General features: G+C 44.1%; 1 protein-coding gene across 2 annotated transcripts in view; it reads left to right on the forward strand.

Annotated features, from left to right (window-relative positions):
- Nucleotides 1-19,409, forward strand: part of ZC3H3 (zinc finger CCCH-type containing 3) — a 187,644-nt gene that overhangs the window by 100,074 nt on the left and 68,161 nt on the right. For both annotated transcript variants that reach the window (XR_010623162.1, XM_065752428.1), the window contains exons 5-7: nucleotides 7,234-7,418; nucleotides 16,059-16,143; nucleotides 18,975-19,133. Coding sequence is in view for 1 of the 2 variants with exons in the window: in XM_065752428.1 (XP_065608500.1) it covers nucleotides 7,234-7,418; nucleotides 16,059-16,143; nucleotides 18,975-19,133 (429 nt within the window). In the remaining variant the exon portion in view is untranslated. The remainder of the gene's footprint in view (nucleotides 1-7,233; nucleotides 7,419-16,058; nucleotides 16,144-18,974; nucleotides 19,134-19,409) is intronic.

Genomic DNA, 19,409 nt, shown 5'->3' on the forward strand with positions numbered 1-19,409 from the left:
GGTTTCATTCAACTGAACTCAAGAGTGTTTTTAAGTGTTTGTTGGGTTTTCTGAATTGTGCTGGGTGCCCAGGAAGAAAATCTGAGCTGTTGGGTGCACCTTTCTTAGTTATAACTGGTTATTGAAGATAGAGATTTGTTTATCAGTAAAAGGATTTATTGCTGTTTATCGTATTTTCAAATCTAATGGATTCCCTGGATTAAAACGTGTTTTTCCACTTTTCAATTTCTGATCAAGTTTTCAACCTCAAATATGAGTTGCTGAACTGAATTATCTGAATAATGAAAATCAAGTTATTTTTGTTAATATTAGGTCTTGAAGTGGGAAGTGTTTATTTGAGAACTATCATTTTTTTTAGTTATAAGAAGAAAGCAATATCTGATGTGAAAATCAAACATTTTAGTGGTATCACTTGTTTTTCCTTATGTATTTACATGTGAACAGTACTCAGGCTGCAAGGAGCTTGGAGCACTGCTGGGGTATGGGAAGAGCACTACTGAACCCAAATCCTGTTTTGTTCTGTTACATGCTAAGGAACAAGGATATTGTGGGTTTTTTTTCCCAGAAATATTGTGTTTCTTACCCAGATCAGCCCTTTGCATTGCCACCTATGGGGCTGTGTTGGTGGATTCCCTCCTGCCTGGCCCTGCAGCACACCCTTGCCCTGTGTCATCCACTCTTTCTTTCCTTGGGAACCAAATGCCAGCATGTAAATGCGATTTCTTACTATGTAAGGATTACTTAAAAAAATAAATAAGCTAAGCCTAAATAAGATATCCAGAAGTAAAAGAAAACCGTCCTTTAAGAGCCACTTGTATTGCCATGAGCTCCAAGAAATCCTCTCCGTTTCAGCTGGCTGGAGTGCCGTTGGGATGCTCTTACCCTGCTCTCAGTTTTGTATTAAATTTAAATACATCAGACAGTCTGGTATTTCAAATATAGGTGAGTTTGTGTGTGCTTGTTTGGGTTTTGATGAGTGTTGTGTATGTGTAGATAGCATGTGGATGTTAAAGCTGAGCATTTGCTCACTCTGATGTGAACTGTCCTTTCTCACTCCCCAACTTAAATTGAAAGTCTCTTTTTTTCTTTTTATTGGTGTTTATTTTAGAGAGAGTGAATTTCAGTAGTGTTTGCTGTCTGCTGAATGAAGTTTCAGTGGATTTCTTCCATTTCAAGCAGTTGTACTGTGTTTGGAAGCAAGGAGTTTGGACTCATTTGGTCCAGTTGTCTCTTCAGACTTACTGCTTTCTTGGAAGAAGTGGCACACTTGCAGTTGACAGATGCTGTGAAGTTGCTCTTGCAAACGTGCAAAGTATTTCAGTGTTTAACTGTGGGAAAGGGAAAGAGAAAGGGAAAGGGAAGAAGGAAAGAGAAGGAAAAGGAAAAAAGAGGGGAATGTGAAAAAGAAAATGAGAAGGAAAAATAAGGGAAAAGGAAAAAAAAAAGGAAGGGGTGGGGGGAAGGGAAAGGGAAAAGGAAAAGGAAAGGGAAAAGGAAAGAAGGGAGAGAGAAAGAGAAGAAAAAGGGAAAGGGAAAAGGAAGGGGAAGGGGAAGGGAAAAGTCAAGACTTGGTCAGAATGAGTGTTTATGAAGTTGTTGCTTGAAATTGCTGGACTCGGACAAAGTTTCTGCTACTTCTAGTTGGACTGGATGACCTTTACAGGTAACTTTCAACACAAACAATTCTGTGATTCAAAGGATGTGTGGGAAGAGCCCAGATCTCCAGCTGCAAACTGTTCTATTAGCCCAGGGCTTGCACCCAGAATGTTTTTAGTGCAGATGCAGAGATTTCACCATCAAACCTGGCTCTGGTGTTGATGTTGGATCTTCAACAACTGCTATACTGTTTTTAAACATTTTTATAGTATCTTTCTACCCCCTTTTCATTAGAAAATTTTATTCCCCTCTCCACCTCAGGGTGGGGGAAAGACAACCCTCAACCTTGTGTAGTCAAGGTTATGGCGATAAATTCTGTAGCATTGTCACTTCTATTCGGAGTAAATTGGCTGGCCGCTTTCGGGCTGAAGGGAAGATAATTTGCTGTAGTATTTCAAATGGATTAGAAATGGATTTGAAGGGAAAGTTCATGCCTCCCATTACAAAGGCTAGAAAGAAGACTATCTTAAGGCACTGTTCACACTCTGGCCTTCATTATCCACGCTTAATACCTTTCCTATTTTCCAGCGTTAATGAAATTTCCTGCCGGAGCGGGTCTTCTGGACGGACGGGAGAACTCTTTAGATCCGAGGGCTTGTGCTGCAGAAAGGGAATTACAAGCCCCTCGTGTCAAGAGCTGGCGTATTCTTCAGGTCCTTGGCCTGGCTATTATCTCATTAATTTTATCCTCTCTTCTCAATACAGTTCATTTCCAAAGGCCGTCCTTTCCATTAGGGTAACAATTCAGTGCAATGTTGTGACACCGCCAGGGATGAAAAGAGACGAGAGGTTTTGTGAGGCTCTGTTGGTGACATCTCTTGGTCCAACAGTGACTATCCCCAGGGTTGGTGTCACTGCCAGTGGGCAAAGGTGACGCTGGTGGAGCGAGGTTGTTGGGACTACAACTTTCCATAGGGTTGGACCATTGAGTTTCTCTATTCCTCTAAATGGGCTTAGGTTATGCTTAGAATTTTCTGTGTAAATCATATTTTACCTTCAAGTTTGAATCTAATGAGCTTCTGGAAGTAAATAGCAAAAGTTGCCAGAGCTCAAGTTCAGCAGCTGAAATTCCCTGCGAAGCATCTCCTGGAGAGCAGCATCTTCAAGTCTGTGCATTTTCATGGTGTGAACACAGGAACTTTGGGCAATGTGGCTTGGAACGTGGGAGTTTTGGGCAGAGAATGTCACCAACTCATTGGTTTGGGAGCATTCCCCACCAGGCGATCATAAAACTGCTGAAGCAGTAATGCAACCTCCTGGCACCTTTCCCTCCGTCTGTCTGTCTCCTGTAGGGGAAACAGCTGTAAAGGTTATTGGAGCACATTACAACTCCTTTTGAGAAGTCATTGCATTTTATTTTTTGTTTTTCTTCCCCCTGCTAACTTTGACTTTTTAGGAATGAGTTTCCAGGTGAGGAGCCAGGGTTGTCCCCGTGCCGATGTTCCCACACAGAATCACTCACAGGAAGGAAGTGGAGGTGGCCACCCTTTGGGTGATGAGAATCCAACTCTAAACTCAAACCCTAACCCTTAAACCCTAACCCCTAAATTCTCATCATGTGCCTAACCTTAACCCCGAACCCCTAAACCCTATGCCTAACCCCCTTTCCTAACCCCTAAACCCCAACCCTGTGCCTAACCCCTAAACCCTAACCCAAAAGTCTGAACCCTAACCTTTGTTTTGTCCTGGTGGCTTTACTTTCAGGCAACCTCAATAATCATTTTTCTACAGAAATGCAAATTGGAGGAGGTTCAGCACACATTGCTGGGTGCAGGGCAAAAATCCTGGAAAAGTCTCTGCAGGGGGGTGTGGGATCAATGGTCCTTTTGTGCATAACAGTGTCCTGCTCCTTCTCCTTTTTTATTACTATTTTTTCTTTTTTTAATAGTGGTTTATAACAGTATAAAATGTTTTAGAAAGTGCAACTCACTGCTTGGTGCTTGCTGGCAGCTTCTACCTGCTCTCTCTCTGCTCACATACATGGGGTCAGATGCCAGTGGGTAATAACTCTGTGATAAATGGTGACTTTGTAAAAGGGCCACTTCAACACTTGGAGTGAACACAAAAAAAAGTGAGAAAATAAATATCCAGTGCATTTTTGTGGGAACTGCACTTTGTTGGACTAAATCCATTACAACCATAGGAGGGTTGGTTTTTTTCCCCAGTCTTTTTTTTTTTTATTTTGGACCCCATGCATACTGAGCATGGGAGCATTTCTCTAAATCTGTGTTGTTCTGAGGAAGAATCTTGTTGCTTTCTGCCACAGGGAAATGTTGGAGTCACCATCCCTGGAGGTGTTAAAGGAATGTGGAGTTGTGGCACCGAGTGTCATGGTTAGCGGGTGTAGTGAGGATGTGTTGAGGTAGGACTTGGCGATCTTCTGGGTCTTTTCTGATCTTAATGATTCTATGATACCCAAACTGATGTTTGCAGTGTACACTGAGGTTGTGATGGTCATGTGCAGAGGGTCACATTTGTACCATCTTTAGGGTTTTCTAGACATTTGGTGTTGGATCTCCTTCAAAAGGAAGGAGGCTGCATTTGGTTGGGTTCTGGTTAGTTCACAGTGGATTTTGTCAGGAGGCTTTGCTGGATCTTGGGTGATGCTTTTACCCTTTTGGGTTCAAATGCAGTTCTGTCCATGCCATTTGATGTCTATCATCAGTGTGTTGTGTGTGTCTGTAGCAGATGGAGCTATGAGGCAAAGTGTACCAACTACCAGATGTTGAATAAATCAGTAACGGCACAAGCATGAACTAGTTCGCATTGTGTCCCTAATCCTTTTGACCCCTTCTTCCAAATCCCTACTTTCTGCTTCCAAACCTTCCCTCGAACTCTGCATTTCTAGTGATTTGTGTGCAAAGTGTTCAGCTTGGGAGAATCACTGAGGTTGGAAAACATCGCTAAGATCACCAAGTCCAACCATCAGTCCTCCACCACTATGTCCATTCATAGAATCGTGGACTCATTAAGGTTGGAGAAAACCTCCAAGGTCGTCACTTCAACTGTCAACCCATCCCCACTATGCCTACTAAATCCTGTCCCTCAGTACCACATCTACCCTTTTCCTGAACACCTCAAGGGATGGTGACTCCACAACATGACAACCAGCATGGCTTTATTAAGGTCAGCTTCTGTCTGTCCAACCTAGTGTCCTTCTACAATGGCCTAACTGCACCAATGACAGGAAAGAGCCACTGAAGTCATCTGTCTGGACTTAAGTTAGGCCTTTGACACGGTCCTGCAAAACATCCTTCTCTCCACATTGGTAAGATAAGAACTTGATAGATGGACAGTTTGATTGTCAAGTAGCTGGTTTTGAGATTGTATCCGGAGAGTGGACTCAGTGACTCAATGTCCAAAATGGAGATGGGTGACGAATGATGTCCCTCTGAGGCCAATGTTGGGACCAGTGCTGTTCATCAGTGACATCAACATATGCATCCAGATGGAGTCCTCAGTTCTAGAGAGACATGGATTTCTTGGAGTGTTGGGTATAAGGAAAAAGATTTTTACAATAAGTGTAGTCAGGCACTGGAAGAGGTTATCCAGCAATGTGGATGACCCATCCCTAGAGACATTCAAGGTCAGGCTGGATGGGGTTTTGGGCAACCTGACCTAGCTGTGGGTATCCCTGTTCATTACAGGGAAGCTGGACTGTATGACCTTTAAAGGTCCCTTCCAACTCAATCCATTCTATGGCTCTATGATCAGTCATTGCCACTGAGCATCCTGTGTCTCCTCATCCCATGTGGTTCCATTGGGAAGAGTGGAAGGGTTCATGTGCATTATGTGCCTCTCAGGGAAGTGATGGAGTTACCATCCGTGGAAGTTTTAAAAAAAGGAGTAGATGTCACATTATGTGACATGGTTTAGTGGTGTGGTGGTGGGTTGATGGTTGGACTAGATGATTCTAGTGGTCTTTCCACCCTTAATGGTGCTGTGATTTTATATGCTGTGCCTGCAGCAAGAAGATGACCATAGGAAGGCGTGTAGAAGCCATCTTCTCGATAGAAACCTTTCTCCAGATCTTGGGGTCTACACCAGCTGCAACCCCCTGAGCTTTGCTGAGAGCTGCAAGATTGCAATGTATCTGTTCCTCATAAAATTTCAGGTTTTCTTCTCATCTCCTTAGCAAGGGCAGAGGTTGCCCAAAGAAAATGCTCCCAGTGCAGCAGAGCACTTCTTTGTCCCCATCCCCTCTGCAAATCTGGCAGTAATTCTCTGAGGTTGGTAGCCAGTGGCAACAGCCCTATTAAATGAATAGGCTGTCACGCTAAGCACTAAGAAATGTAACTATTACATTTTACAATTCTCTTTTTCTTTGCAGCACATGTTCATTTAAAGGTAATGCTCTCCAGGGTTTGCATTCTGCTGATAGGATAGCAGGCCTTAATTTACAGATATTCTTCAGTAATGCGCGGTTTATATACGTTCTGCTAATAGCATTATGAGCATAGTTTGTACTAATACAAAATTAGAGCTCTAATTTGCATAAACAAATTACTGTTTGGATTAGTGCTAAATGGTTAAGACGACTGATATTGGAGTAGATTTGATTTGGCTGGAACAGCTCTGTTTGCATAACAGCATATGTACAGCAATGAGCCGGATGGTGGATGGGGAGAGAGATGGCATTGTGCAGGAAATCAGGTTGGGAACTGGAAAGGGTTTTTGGTGACAGATGAGCCTGTCCAGGAGGGATTTGTCCCCGGGGTGTCACTTGGAGTGCTTCTGAAAGCTGTCCTTTGCCTGTTGGAGCAAACAGACATTAGGAACAGCTCTAATGTGTGCGACTATAGCACAGCTCCTGACCCATCGTCATTCTCACTGCAGAGCTAGGAGAGGGAATGTCCCCTCAGAGGGGTAGCAGAGAGAAAGGGAGCTGGAGATGTGTCTCCAGTGCTGCAGAGGCTCCCAGAATTTGCTCCTGGCATTATGGGATGGCAGCATCCTGAGGCAGCTCATCTTGTGCAAGGATATGGGAAAAGCCTTGAAGGAGCTGCTTTTGCAGAGGGCTGCAAAAATATCTGAGTGACTACTCCTCTGGCTCTTCTTGATGTAGCCATCATGAGGACAGTTTCTTCCAGCCCATTAGACAGCCCAGCACCATAGTGCTGAACAACATGATATTTGTGCACTCACCTGGATCCCTGTTAGGCCCTGCCAAGCTAGCCATTAGGAAGACACAAGCCAGCAGTGCCAGTGAAAGCTGTGCTTTGGGGTCGATGGGAAAGATCTGCAGAGTTTATGGACAAGCTCCTGTGTATGTTGTGGGTGGGACCTGATGCTCAGCACGTGGACAAGCATTGCTGTGGACAAACTGAGTGAAAAAAGTGGTTATTGGTTCAAGAGGGAAGGGGTATCATTTATAGAGTCTTTAATTACACCTATTTTTGGTGTCAATAAATAAGGTCTGATTCCCCAGTCCCTTTTGTTTTTTCTCTCCAAAGGAAGAGTTTAACTGCTTGCTTCTGTACCGCCTCCGTCCCTGAGGAGCAACTCTGGGTTTGCTCACAACTCCTTGTGGGATCATCCTGACTTCATGCTTACCTTGGCTTTATCCTTTCCTTACAGGTCCCCCCAGGCAAGCTCAACACCCAAGAGTAGCAAATCCCAAGCCATACAGCAGAGGTGGAGGAGCAAAGGCTATCGCTGCATTGGAGGGGTGATGTACCGTGTGTCAGCGAACAAACTCTCCAAAACTTCCAGCACCCCTAGTCGGTACAGAGATCTGAGCACCAAGAGCCCTGGCAGAGCAGGTGAGCAGCAAGAATTTGTCCTAGTTTGTATCAAATATTCAACAGTGTCCCAGCTTTAGTGATGAGGTTGGCTTATAGTTGCTTGTTCCATGGCATGGGGTTGGGACTAGATCATTGGTAAGGACCCTCACAACCCAAGCCATGCAACAATCAGATGTTTCTAGCCTGCATGCTGAAGCTCCTCATTTCCCTTGAGTTGCTGTGACACCTGATAACCTCTAAACGAGGTCATAGAGTCACAAAGAATCATTAAGGTTGGAAAAGAATGTGAAGACTTTCAAGTCCAACTGTCAACCCATCACCACCATGCCCACTCATGGGATCATACAATCCTTAATGTTGGAAAGGACCTCCAACATCCCCAACCCATCCCCACCATGCTCACTAAACCATGTCCCCAAGTGCCACATCTCAAATTTCTTGAACACCAGCCTGCTCCAATGCCTGATGACTTATTCAGAGAATAGTTTTTTCCTAATATCCAACCTGAGGTCCCTGAGAAGTTTTTAGGGGAAAAAAAACCAATGTTCCTAGCAACATTGCTGGCAACGAAACAAAGGTAATGGACATCTCATCATTGCCAGCAGATATCCCCAAGCTCTTCTTGATTACAGTATGTTTTTGATTAACAGTAGCACTGAAGGGAAAATAATGTGAAAGAAACAAAAGCTTTAAGAAAGAACAAGTGAAGAATATTGAGTTTTTCTCAAGTGAGTGTGTACCACGTTTAGATCCACCTTGTTACAGTGCTTGTTTTTTTCAACCCTAAGGAGAATTGCTAAGTCTTGGGCAGCTTCAAGTAGCACCTTGAGGTTAAATATATTTGATATGCTCATCGAATTCCATTCAATACTGACCTAACAAAGCCAGAAGGGTCACTCTGCAGATAACTATGAGGCAGGCAGTTTGATGTGGTTACTGGCTTTACGTTTAGCTTCAATTAAACATGTGTTTTAGCTCCTCTGGTACTTGATACCTCACATGCAGTTCCCAGGCAGAATCAGGTTTTTAATTATGCCTAAAGTGTTGCTGTATTTTTTCAAATTTATACCTGGATTGAATGTTTTTTCTCCCTATATTTGCAATCCTTGGGGAAAGTTAAAGTGAGAAAGGCAAAGCCAATAGTTTCATGGTGTTTTTCTTTGTTGGAATGATGGAGGCAGCAGAGATGAGTGTGTTCATGAGTGATGCTATAAAGGCAATTTAATGCCAAAGTTTTTATGTGCAGTGGAAAAGTCTGGATGAAGAGAGGGAATAAATAGGACAGTGTCATCGGGAGCTGTGTGTACCCCAGTTTGGGGTTTCCTGGGTAACTATAAGGAGATGTGAATGATAGATGTCCCATCTCCTTCCTTTTGCCCCTTCTTACAGCCCACTCCTTTGAGATCCAGTGCTGGGAGGTGAATAGGTTATTCCTATCACCCACCAGGTTCCATTAAACAAACCCACAAAGGAAAGGTTTATGGGAGGGAGGAAAAGAGCTTTGAGCAGGGACAAGAATCCCATCAGTAGTGTCTGAATCCCTGTACTCCTGCTGCATTTCCATGGGACCAGGCACTTCTGAGCAATTCTGCTGCCATGGAACATGTTAAATTAAAAGCAATTGTAATGGGTACTGGAAATGGCCTGAAAAAATGAAATGCCTTTTAATGGAGATGAGACCATTGTAGCCCGTAGGGAAGAACCATCCTGAGTGTGGAACTGAGATTGAGGACCATCCCCAGGCACTGATTCAGTGCAGCAGACTGTTATTGGAGCAGCAAAAGATGGACAGAACCCTCAAGACGTGATCATGAAAATTGTCAGATGGAGCAGATCCAATTTTAGGGGACAGATTTCAGGCCAGAGCAGCAAAAGACCCAGGGTCCTCCACTGTAGCAGGGAGAGGGCTTTTGAAGGATGAGGATTTTGAAGGAGTACATTGGGTTGGGTTGACTGTGGTGTCTCCATTATTGGATTTTTTTCAGGGACAGTTCAGGTTATAGAGGTTTTTTTGGGTACGACTCAGGTGTACTGGGTTTTGCCCTGTAAAAATTCATCTAACCACTGGAAAACAGCAAATTTATGCTTAGGGAACTTTACAAAAGAGCTGATGGACTCATCCATAAAAATCCAGTGCTGCACTGGACACAACCCAGTGTGCAATTTTTGGAAGAGCCGAAGGAACAATGGGAGAATATTGTGCTAAACTTCTCCCCTTTTTAATCTCCAGTGTATGCTGGAGTAGCAGTGAGATGGGAAGTGCTCATGACAGTTTAATAGCTTGGGATTTACTTACGTCGGGTTATAATTCTGCTGTTCACCTGAATTTATTGGGTTGGTATTTTGTCTCTCTGTGCCCTGACTACGATCAGAAATGCAAAGATCTATTTTTCACTTTGCGGTAATATTAGGAAATGTGGCAGCAGGACAGTGTGGAAAGTGTTTGATACATTGCAATTAGATGTGGCTTTAATTAAGCAAACGCAATAAGCTGGTTGAGCAAACCTTTCCGTCATTTCTTTCTACAATTGCTGCATTATTCGGACGCTTGAAGAAATTCCATGAAATTGGGGAAACAAGCAAAACATTCTGGCAACACAGAATTTCAAAAATAAATTTGAAAGGGGAAATAATAATAAAAATAAGAGAGCTGCCCTGTATGAAATTGAAAGCAGCGGAAACAAAATTAAGGTTTGACATTGTCCGGAAAGCAGTCCTGACCCCAATCTAGGCACAGGCAGTGCAGGCAGAGCTATTGCAGTCCGTGATGTGGGCTCACTGCAGTGGACTTTAAGCAACATGCAAGGCTGGTTCCTGCAAGGAAATTTTCCCTTTGTGACTTTGGATACCTAGGAAAACCTGTCGCTCGTGCCCAAACATCCCCACCACTGCATCGTGCCAAAGAATGTCCCGAGCTCCCATAGCTTCTTCATCCCACGGTGGCCTCAGTCATCCTTCCTCCATTCTGCATAATGTGTTGGAGTGGGATGACTGGGAGCCCAACCTAACGCACAAAGGTATGAGAACAGCTCAAGTTGGAACACTGCTTTACTGTGCTGATTTTGATGTTGTTTCAGTTGGGTTCCTCAATCCTTCGAGCTCAGTCTCTTGGTTCTGGGATTACTCAGTCCCTTTATTCCTTCAGATTAAATCCCTTGACTTTGGGATTGCTCAATCCCTTGGGCCCTTTTGAGCTCAATTTATTGGGTTTGCTCAATCTCCTGGTCTCCTTCAAGCTCAGTCTCTTGGTTCTGAGATTGCTCAGTCCCTTGATCCCTTCAAACTCAATTCCTTGCATTTGGTTTTACTCAAACCCTTTATTCCTTTTGAAATCAGTCTCTTGACTTTGGGAATCCTCAATCCCTTGTTCTCTTTTGAGCTCAAATGGGACTATTGCCTTTAAGATCAGTCTACTGGGTTTGGGATTTGTCCCCTTGGAGCTTTATCCCTTGGTCTTGGGATTAATTAATCCCTTGTTCCCTTTTGAGCTCAGTCACTTGGCTTTGGATTTGCTTAATCCCTTGGCTCCCTCATGCTCAGTCCCTCAGGTTTGGGATTGCTCAATCCCTTTTGAACTCAGTCCCTTTGTTTTGAGACCACTCAATCCCTTGGTTCATTTACATTCAAACACCTGAGTTTGGAGTTGGTCAATTCCTCATCTCCTCTTGAGCTCAATCCCTTCATTTCAGTATTGGTCAGCCATTCAGTCCCTGGGCCCTTTTTGCTCCATCACCTTTGTTTAGCATTTCTTAATCCCTTGATCCCTTTGATTTCAACCCCTTGGGTTTGGGACCTGCTCTCCTTGGGGAGCAACACTGGATCCAGGGTGTGCAGAGCATGGGAGATGTTCCATGCTCCTTGCAAGCATCCACAGAGCTGATTGCACAACAGTGTTGAAACCAGAGCATGCTTCGTTAATTGAGCATGCTTTGCTAATAACAAAATGCCTGTGAGTGCCTGAAGCAGGGACGTGCATGTTCCTGTTCAGAGCTGGGATGCAGTCAGGCAGGAAAGCGTGAAAAGCTGCTTTAAAAGCTCTTGTTTTGTTGTTACCTTCCAGAAAGTGAGGGCTTCTGCTGTCTGGTGAGTAAAATAAATTACCCCCAGCAGCTGCTAGTGCTGATCATCTGAAACAGTGGAAGCCACTTAAATGAATAATAATTAAAGAAATAAATTTCCTGAGTGCCAGCCTCAAAACTTTTTGTTCAGCAATAACGGCAGGAGAGCCTTGCGAAATGAATGGCTGCCTCTTCCAGAAGTAGGCTGCCTGTGCCACAGAAGAGGAAGTGCAATTATAACATGACCTATTAAAAGGAGGTGGCATGGTTGGAAAGAGCCTTTTTTCTTGGTGCCAAGGTCATGAGAGAGGGGGGTTTAGCAGAAGCAAGCTGCAGCGGTGCAAGGCTAAATAATGGGATGCTGGGGCAAAACCCCATGGCAGTGATCCCTGAGCTGGAGTAACATCCTACACTTGGAATGGAGCCCATTTCTCTCCTTGTATGAGATTTGGATAAGTTCTCACTGATTTGGGGTTGTTGTAATGGGCTTAGAGGTCCCCTTGTCACAAAGGGGGTTTACCTGATGCCCCAACATTATGCTCCTGAGCATCCCTTTACTCCACTGTACTTCTTGGTCCCGGTGCATCCCCTTGTCTCATTCTCTTTCACTGTGCCTTAGGAGCAATAAAATCCTGCCTAAATAATTAAGAAAATAATAATTAAAACCACACAACCTGTGCACAGTGTTTGCAGTTGATTTGCATGCAAAGGGAAATCTTATTCTCAGGGAGCCTTTAAAATCCCTGGAATGATGGGGAGTTGCATGGAGGTGTTAGATCTGGATGTAAGCATCCCACATCCCATCATGGGAAGCACCCAAGAATGGTTTGTATGGTTTGCCAAGCTGGTTTGCCATGGGAGATCTCTGCCAGCCTTTTCCTGGAGGAGAGGTACCAGGGAAGGAACCCACCTCATCTTACAATCTACAAGGAAAACCATCTGGATTAACGTGTGTTTGCTGTCACAGGGATACAGCCTCTAACCTCTTCCATGGGGAGCCCCATTGACACGGTCACCTTGCTGCGTTTTGTTCCAAAAGTGAAGTTTGGAGCGGGATTTATCCTCCAAGGAACCTCCAGAGCCAGGCTGTTGTGCTGTGGATTCATTCAGAGTTGGGAAAAAAAATAAAAAATATATAGTTAGGCAGTAGACCCCGCTATTAATCATAGCTGTAATCATGCATTTAATGAACATGACAGCTCCGTTCCCGCTGGAGCGACGCACCAAAGCTCACGGCTGGGTGAGGTACAACAATCACTTCTCAGTGCTCCGAGAGCCAGCGTCAGGTTGGGATGATGCATGAAGAGGAACAGCCCTGTTTGCACGGGCTGTGGGTTTCCTTACAGATGATGCACTTCGACCTGACTCAATCATTAAGGAAAAAAAAAAGGGAAGAGAGAGAGAAACACCTGTCCCTTATGTAGGATATAAAATATCAAGCTTGACGCCGCCGTGCTGTGTGTAATCAGTTAAAAAGCCCTTAATGTGCAGTTCTGTGGTGCTCACCCAGCAGCTTTTTCTTTTTTTGTATTTCTTCCTCTTTTTTTTTTTTTTTTTTTCATGTGCACACTTATTTAAATATTTGCAGCATTGGAAATTGTGCATTTAGCATAGGGATGTGCAGTTTGCCATCGTGCTCCAGCAGCACTTTGTCCCAGTACTGGTGCTCTCCCAGCATGCTTAATCGCTCCCTTGCAAAATTCAATTGGGTTACATTAGGAGGAAGGGCCAAGTGAGGCTCTCCATGGACAGAGTCAAGCTTAGGGGCACTCAGTATTTTATATCACAGAATCACACAGTCATTAAAGTTGGAAAACAGCTCCAAGATCATCTAGTCTAAACATCAGCCCATCCCCACCAAGCCTGGTAAGCCATGTCCCTCGTGTTTCATTGAGTCTGGAGCCCTGTGGGTTTGCACACGAGCACATTTCAGCTCCTATTTTTAAATTTAACTCCTTTCCATTCCTCAGTGTCATTGCTCAACCACACAGGGCATAGATTCCTTGGGAGAGCCCAACTCTCTACCTTGCATCGGTCTTGCTCTGACCTTCATCACTCACTTTTCTGAGGTTTGCAGAGAATCATTTGTATTTTAGAGTGGTAACACATTGGAATAAGATCCCAGTGGAGGTGGTGGAATCACATTCCCTGAAGATCTTTAAGAACTGTGAAGTTGTGGCACTTGGAGGCATGGTTTAGTGGCCATGGTGGGAGGGGATGGGGTTGGACTTGGTGATCTAAGAGGTCTGTCCCAACCTTAATGATTCTGTGGTTCAGTTATTCTATTTAAACTTCTTTTTGCGTGATGGAAAAGCTTCTAAAACCAACGTTGTGCTACAACTCAATAAATCTTGGTAGAGAGAAGAGAGAAATTAGGCTTTGCCTCTTTCCAGGCTGCTGCATGTTACAAACCACATAATTACTGAGCTTCTGAACCACATGGCCAATGGGCTGTCTCCTCCTGGGTAAATATTTAGGCAATTCTCTATTAGTTGGACGAATATTACCACTTGGAGTAATTAGAGAGCAAGGAGGAAGTGTTGCTTTGCCAGCTGCCAGGCTGCTGGATGTGGTTGACGGGTGCTTCGGTGCTGCATTTTGCAATGAATGGAAATGATTCTTGTGCACTGAAGCTGCTTGGAGGCTGTGAATTAATTCCCAGTAGGAATCTGTAAAGGGTGATGTGCATCCAGTGTGGCCCATATTCCATCCTTCCAACAGTTTCAAATGGTTTTAGGTTGTGTATAATAACATTTCTTCTTGCCAGAAGATGAAAGCTGTGAAAAAAATCTAACCAACCATTCAGCCATGTCTGTAGTATGGGTATAGATCCATTTAAAACCAGCTGAAGGAGACTGTTGCACCCTTTATTTATTTATCTATTTATTTATTTAGCAGTTTCTCTTCTCTGGCAAAGGATGTGGTTGTCAGGCTGCTTTAACAAAAAGGATGGCACATGAGCACAGAAAGACGCTCGTACCCCAGAGTCTGCTTTTATGCCCAGGTATTAAATATTTAGAGAGATTGTCTACTGCCCTGGGGAGCCCACTCTTGGGATAGTTTGTCCTGCTGAGCTTGCTTTCAAGAGCTTTAAAAATAATTGCAGAGGACTGAGGGATGCTCTAACCTTACCCTAATGATGGGCTTTAATTTGGATCTCTCCCTGCATTGTTTGGGAGGTCAGCTTTGCTTGAACATGATGGCCTCATCATCTTTCCCTTTGGGGGAAGCAGAACCTGAGCCAAAAGCCAAAAAAAACCAACCCATTCCTAAAAAAAGTTCTTGTGGCTGACCCATCTGCTGACCTTCTGTGATGGAGTGATGGCATCAGTGAACACAGGGAAGACAACTGCTGTCATCTACCTGAACTGCTGCAAGGCTTTTGACATGGTCCCACACCACATCCTTACCTCTAAATTGGAGAGGTATGGTTTTGAAGGGTAAACTGCTTGGTGGATAAGGAATCGATTAATTAGTCTCAGCCGGAGGGTTGTTGTCAGTGTCTCCATGTTCAGGTGGAGGCTGGTCATGAGTGGTTTCCCTCAGGCATCCATCTTGGCTTTGGTGCTCTTCAACATCTGTATCAATGACATAGATGGTGACATCGAGTGCACTCTCAGAAAGTTTACTGATGACACCAAGCTGAGTGGTGCAGTTGACACAATAGAAGGGAGGGACACCGTTCAGAGAGATCTGGATATGCTCAAGAAGTGGGCACATGAGAATCTAATGACAGTTAACAAGGCCAAGCACAAAGTGTTGCACTTGGGTTGAGGCAATCCCAAATGTGTGTGTACAGACTGGGAGAAGAACTCATTGAAAGCAGAGCTGCAGAGGAATACTTGGAGGTCCTGATTAACAAAAAGTCTAGAGGTCCTGATTAACAAAAATTGTCTTTAAGATCCCTTCCAACCCATCCATTCTATGGTTCTATGAAATGCCTATATAATACTCAGTGATCTTGCACCAGGTTTGAACACACCATGCAATATCTACCGTGCCCAAAGACTTTTGCTGCATCCTCCAAGCTCTCAATTCCTCCAGTCTCCATGCATGGGCCACCAGCATCACACTCGCTCTTTGCATTTGCAGAGGGAACAGATGGGGTTTTGCAGGCATTGGCAGCCAGAGTGACAGCTCGAGCACTGGGACTGCATGCTGCTGCACTATCAAATTCCACTCACTCACTCCCCAGAACACCCAGGCTGGCAGGTGAGTGACTGAAGCACGCTGCTACCACCTGGAAATGCTTTTATTTTCAATTCACTCTTTCCTACAGCACTCAAGGACAATTTAATTGCATGCGCGCCCGGACTGAAATCAGCTGCTGGATTTCCTTGGGCTGCTGCAGCCTGAAATTTTGCTCTGCAGCCAATGCATACGTGTGAATTTCCCAGGAACAGTTTCCCAGCACAGAGGAAAGGATTCCTTCAGCATTCAGAGACCTTTTTTTGCACGTCTTATCCTCGATGCAAAGCTTTCAAAGAGCATACTCACCCGAACAATAATACACCAAAGACCACACGAATCCCTGCAAAAATTTTGTGATTCTGAGCAAATGGTCATGAATGTGTCTATGTTTCTTCATGTTTTCCAACAGCACGATTGAGCTGCACGCCCAGCAGTCCTGGCTTCTCTCCATTTGGCTGCCTGAACCGATCAGCCACGAGCCGATACATTGCAAGGTCTGTACTTAGAGTGTGATTTGAGCTCAGGATGGTGTCTGAAGTGTGTGATGGGGCTGCTTCATTGGCTCTTTGTTTGGTGAAGCTCTGATTCCCCCCATTCTTAGTTGTAAACTTAGCAGAAAGACGCTGGCTGCTGCTCTGAAAGTTTCTCTTGAATGGGTTTGAAAGGTCGGTAATGGATATCAACACATTTAAGAATTCAAATCCTTCTCTAGCCCTCTCTGAAAGTCCCTTTTCACAACAGCTCTATTGTTCTCGAGGGCAGCAGTGTCACTGCCATCTGTAGAGCAGCAGTTTGTATTTTTTTCCCTCATGAGTCACTAAATTACATCCCAGTACAACCCAGCAAACTTGCACATTTTCTTTCTCTGCTAAGTACCCAACCAGTGCTCCTGCTCGTGCAAACTGGGAACCAAGTATGTGGCAACTGGGAAGCACCACAAGTGGGAAAACGGCAGCAGGTTGCCACTGCTTAACACCCTGCTGCCTTCCTTATTGCCTTCCTTCTATGCTACAGATGTGCCACGTATCATCGCATCCTTAAGTATGAGTGTTTGCAGACAAGTTCCTCTTAATTGTAGTAGACTAAAATTTATTTCCAAAGTGTCTTGGTTCCAGATGTCTGTAGGCAGACTTGGTGCCAGATTTTAGCTGTGTTTTATTATAACCCTTCATAATACCACCTAATTTAAAATCTGCCATCAGTTAATTGATGGTAGGGTCCATCCTGCAAACAATTTCAGTGCATGTAATGTGCTGGCCAGATATCTCATGTTGGATGTTGACTGTGGGAAAGCCCTTATTCCATATCATGATTTCATCAAATAAATGCTTCTCTGCTTCCCCCTAAAAGCTGTACAGTTCTGTAGTTGGTGGGTAGTCACCTCTTCAACTGCAAGCTTATGGAAAATCTGTGCTAAGCAACTTCTGATATCCTTAAGTAACTTCTAGTGATACCAGGCACTTAATATAGATTTTTCATTATACTTGGTGTTACCTTGCAGCCCGCATAGGAGAGGACTTTTTCTGCCTCACTGTGCTCCTGTAAGCTGCAGGGAGTTCTTTCTATGCTCATAGTGTCATTGGAGATGATCCTGGCCGTGGAGAAATCTGTGAAGATCTCTTTATGGGATTTTGTGCCCAAAGGTCTCTTATACCATATCCCAGAGGTCTGGTTCATTTTTTCTATACTGTGCCATTACACAGTCCCAGAAGACAAAACCCCTGCTTGTCTTCTTCTGGGTGAGCAAATCAGCTCCTGGCCTCTGCGTAGATGTCCTGTGGTCCAGACACATCTTTGGCCTTTTTCTGGACTCACTGTTTGTGTTGGACTGAGAATCCCAAATTGGACCTTAGATACTACTGAGGTCTCACAGATCCTAAATAGTGAGGCTAGATCCCCTCCCTCATCCTTCCGGCTGTGTTCACAGCCCAGCATGTGGTTGGCATCATGACTTCTCCTATGAGGAGAGACTGAGGACACTTTGTCTCATTTGGAAAGGAAGCTGAGAGGTGACCTCATTGCTCCCTACAACTGTATGAGGAAGTGGAGAAGGAGGTGTTGATCTCTTCTCTGCAACAGTAGGACACATGAGAATGGCACAAAGGTGCAGCAGGTGGGGTTCAGATTGGACATGAGGTAACATTTCTTTACCATGAAGGTGGACAAACACTGGGACAGGCTTTCCCCTGCTCCTTCCCTCGTTTCTGTTTTCTACTTTTCTGCCTTTCTTTTCTCCTTTTCTCCTTCCTTTCTCCTTCTTTTCTTCTTCTTTTCTTCTTCTTCTTTTCTTCATCATTTTTCTTCCTTTCTGCTGTACTCTATTTTGTTCTACTCTACCCTAAGTTGTCTTTTCTCTTCTCTTCTCTTCTCTTCTCTTCTCTTCTCTTCTCTTCTCTTCTCTTCTCTTCTCTTCTCTTCTCTTCTCTTCTCTTCTCTTCTCTTCTCTTCTCTTCTCTTCTCTTCTCTTCTCTTCTCTTCTCTTCTCTTCTCTTCTCTTCTCTTCTCTTCTCTTCTCTTCTCTTCTCTTCCTCTTCCTCTTCCTCTTCCTCTTCCTCTTCCTCTTCCTCTTCCTCTCTTCCCTTTTCTTTAATGAGACCTGATAGGAAGATATTCTTCCCCTTGAGGTTGAATATTAGGAAAAATTCTTTCTTAGAAAGAGTGATGAGGCACTTGAACAGGCTGCCCAGGAAGGTGGTGGAGTCACCATCCCTGGAGGTGTTTGGGGACATAGTGGGCATGATGGGGATGAGTTGGACTTGGATCTTGAAGATCTTTTCCATGTTATTGATTCTGTGATACTCTAGTTCTGCTTTTAAGTCTAGTCTAGTCTAGTCTCGTCTAGTCTTGTCTGATATACTCTAGTCTGCTCTAGCCTAGTCTACTCTAGTCTACTATTTTCTACCCTATCCAGCCCTAAGGATGTCTGGCTGATTACTGGACACCTTTTTGTTCCCCAGAGTTCCCAGGTGTTCTGCAGAAATAATTTCTAGTATGAGCCAGAAAAGACCCTTAAAGATGATGTAGTCCAACACTTCTACTATCTTTCACTGGATCAGATTGCTCAGAGCGTGGGTACTCTCCCAAATGCAGACATTTCCTGGAAAATTACCCTCATCTTCAAGATTTTTAAAGATTCACGCTGAAGTTGTCAAAAGAATCAGAAAGACCTAAGAGTTATGGCCCAGTATGAATTTTCTGTTCTCTCTTCAAAGTGGAACTTGGTCTTTTCTGGGTAGTGTTGAATCACTTTCTGTGTGTCATTGTGTGATATTGTTGTACTGAAGTTGGAAACGTTACTTCAATGTGTCCATCTTGCTCTGTTTAGCCGTGCTGTTCAGCGGAGTTTGGCCATCATCCGTCAGGCCAAGCAGAAGAAAGAGAAGAAGAAGGAATACTGTATGTACTACAACCGCTTTGGCAAGTGCAATCGTGGGGAGAACTGCCCCTACATCCATGATCCAGAGAAGGTGGCTGTCTGCACCAGGTACAGATGGACTTAGTAACTGTATGCTGTGACCCATCACTGGGCCATCAGTTGGCTTTGGTACTTGTTTATGTGACAATCTGCAGGGAAACTCCTGATAATATAGAAGAACATGAGAACTGCTGCCTGAAAAATGCTTCTTCAACTGGCTGCTTCTCTTCTAGGTTAGGCACCTCCTTGCGTATAGGTCATGAGAAGGTTGGGTTAATGGTTCCCTAATCATCTTTCTAAGAATCTTTTATAACTCTATGTCATCTTCCTCTTCTATCCAGACTT

The sequence above is a fragment of the Cyrtonyx montezumae genome, unplaced genomic scaffold (genome assembly GCF_038088225.1).
Source record: "Cyrtonyx montezumae isolate F1298 unplaced genomic scaffold, pur_monq_1.0 scaffold_8, whole genome shotgun sequence".
Taxonomy (NCBI): domain Eukaryota; kingdom Metazoa; phylum Chordata; class Aves; order Galliformes; family Odontophoridae; genus Cyrtonyx; species Cyrtonyx montezumae.